We start from the raw sequence: 1,955 nt of genomic DNA, 5'->3' as shown, positions 1-1,955 counted from the left end.
AATAAAGCTAATAAGACTGAACAACAAAGTAATCTTGTATGAGTGAACATAGTGAATAAGATCACATAATTGTGGAGACATTTCATTACCAAGCAGATATATTAAAAATAAATCATCTAAGTCAGCTATCATCTAAAGCAAGAATTTTAAGAATAAGTCTCGTCAGTGCTAATTAATACTTTATATTACAAATAGCAGATGTAGAGATTTAATCTTCTAGAAAGAGGGTTAATATCTCTTTTCTTCATAAATCTTAGAAAATTGTTACAGAACAAGTTGATTGTTTTAGAATTTGTGAGAAGTCAAAACGTGGAGGAATCGTTCTCTGATCCTCTTGGTTCTTATGCCATAGATCATTGGGTTCACCATGGGTGGAACAAGGACATAGATGTTAGCCACAAAGATGTGAATATGAGGAGCAACATGGTGTCCAAATCTGTGAGTAAGGAAGGAGAAAAAGGCTGGAGTATAGGCCACCAGGATCACACACACATGGGATCCACAAGTGCCCAGGGTCTTGAGCCGAGCAGCCTTGGATGGAAGATGGAAGACAGTGTAAAGGATGACAACATAGGAACAGAGGATTAATATGAAATCTAAACCTCCAGTGAGGAAGGCAGCAGTTAGGCTGTATATTCTGCAGATCCTGGTCTCTGCACAAGCCAGCTTGATCAGAGCCATAAATTCACAGTAGGTGTGAGGGATGACATTAGTTCTGCAGTAGGGAAGCCACTGAAGCATAAAGGGTTGAGGACTGAAAAGCACAACTCCACGGAAGACAATAGCCAGCCCCAAGTTCTGGATGACTCTGTGTGTCAGGATAATGGAATGTCTCAGAGGATTGCAGATTGCCACGTACCTATCAAAGGCCATGGCCAAGATAAACCCTGAGGCCATGCTGCATAGTGAGTGAATGAGAAATACTTGGACAAGGCAGGCTTCAAAATAGATCTCCCTGTCATGGAACCAAAAAATGCTGAGGATTTTGGGCATAGCAGTAGTGGAAAGGATCAAGTCAGCCACAGAGAGCATACAGAGGAAGAAGTACATGGGCTCATGCAGGTTGGAGTCTGTTCTGATAATAAATAGAATGGAGAAATTTCCAAGGAGAGCGCTTAAATAAATAAGGCAGAAGGGCATTGATATCCAAGTATGGATGGCCTCCATCCCTAGAATGCCAAGGAGAAGAAAGGTACTGGGATGGATATTGGTATTGTTTGGCAGTGACATGATGAAAGAATGCCAGTTGTGTTCAAGTGCAGAATGGATTAGATTGTTTCATATCCATTTCTCCATCACGTACTGATGACTTTGTGTTATTTTTACATATGTATATTGTATATACATTATATTTATTTGTTATATAAAATACTTATAATGTTTCAAGGATAAAATGTATAAATAGGACTCAATCTCTAAACTTAGATGTTAACATTCTAAATAGGGGAGAAACTGGTGCAAACCAATGATTAAATTCACATATGATTAATGCAGTAAAAGTTATATGAATAAATAATTTTATGACCTATTATATAGGTATTGGAGAAGGAAATGGCAACCCACTCCAGGATTCTTGCCTATAGAATACTGTGGACAGAGGAGCCTGGTGAGTTGCCATCTATGGGGTCACACAGAGTCAGACACAACTGAAGTGACTTAGCATGCATGCATGCATTGGAGAAGGAAATGGCAACCCACTCCAGTATTCTTGCCTGGAGAATCCCAGGGACAGAAGAGCCTGGTAGGCTGTCATCTATGGAGTTGCACAGAGTTGGATACAACTGAAGCAACTTAGCATGCATGCATGCATTATATAGGGATATTTATTCCACTTGCGTGCATCAGAGGATTCGTAGATAAGATGCATAATCTTGGTTCTCATCCATTCTGTACCTTTAAAATAGATAAAAATAAGAGAAAATTATAGCTTGTATTAAGTTCATAATCAGGAAACT

At 39.1% G+C, this 1,955-nt stretch overlaps 1 protein-coding gene across 1 annotated transcript; it reads right to left on the bottom strand.

The window, feature by feature from the left end:
• Positions 1–285: 285 nt before the first annotated feature.
• LOC133057365 (olfactory receptor 52D1-like) lies at positions 286–1,230 on the bottom strand. The gene has a single exon (XM_061143847.1). It carries the CDS (start codon positions 1,228–1,230, stop codon positions 286–288), a length of 945 nt encoding a protein of 314 aa, XP_060999830.1.
• Positions 1,231–1,955: the final 725 nt, after the last annotated feature.

Source organism: Dama dama, chromosome 1, assembly GCF_033118175.1.
Source record: "Dama dama isolate Ldn47 chromosome 1, ASM3311817v1, whole genome shotgun sequence".
Classification (NCBI taxonomy): Eukaryota; Metazoa; Chordata; class Mammalia; order Artiodactyla; family Cervidae; genus Dama; species Dama dama.
The sequence above is the reverse complement of the archived record's forward strand: the minus strand, read 5'-3'. Positions and strand labels throughout refer to the sequence as shown.

Bases quoted from the DNA above. Each gene is read 5' to 3' on its own strand.
- LOC133057365 (XM_061143847.1), bottom strand. From the start codon at position 1,230: ATGTCACTGCCAAACAATACCAATATCCATCCCAGTACCTTTCTTCTC.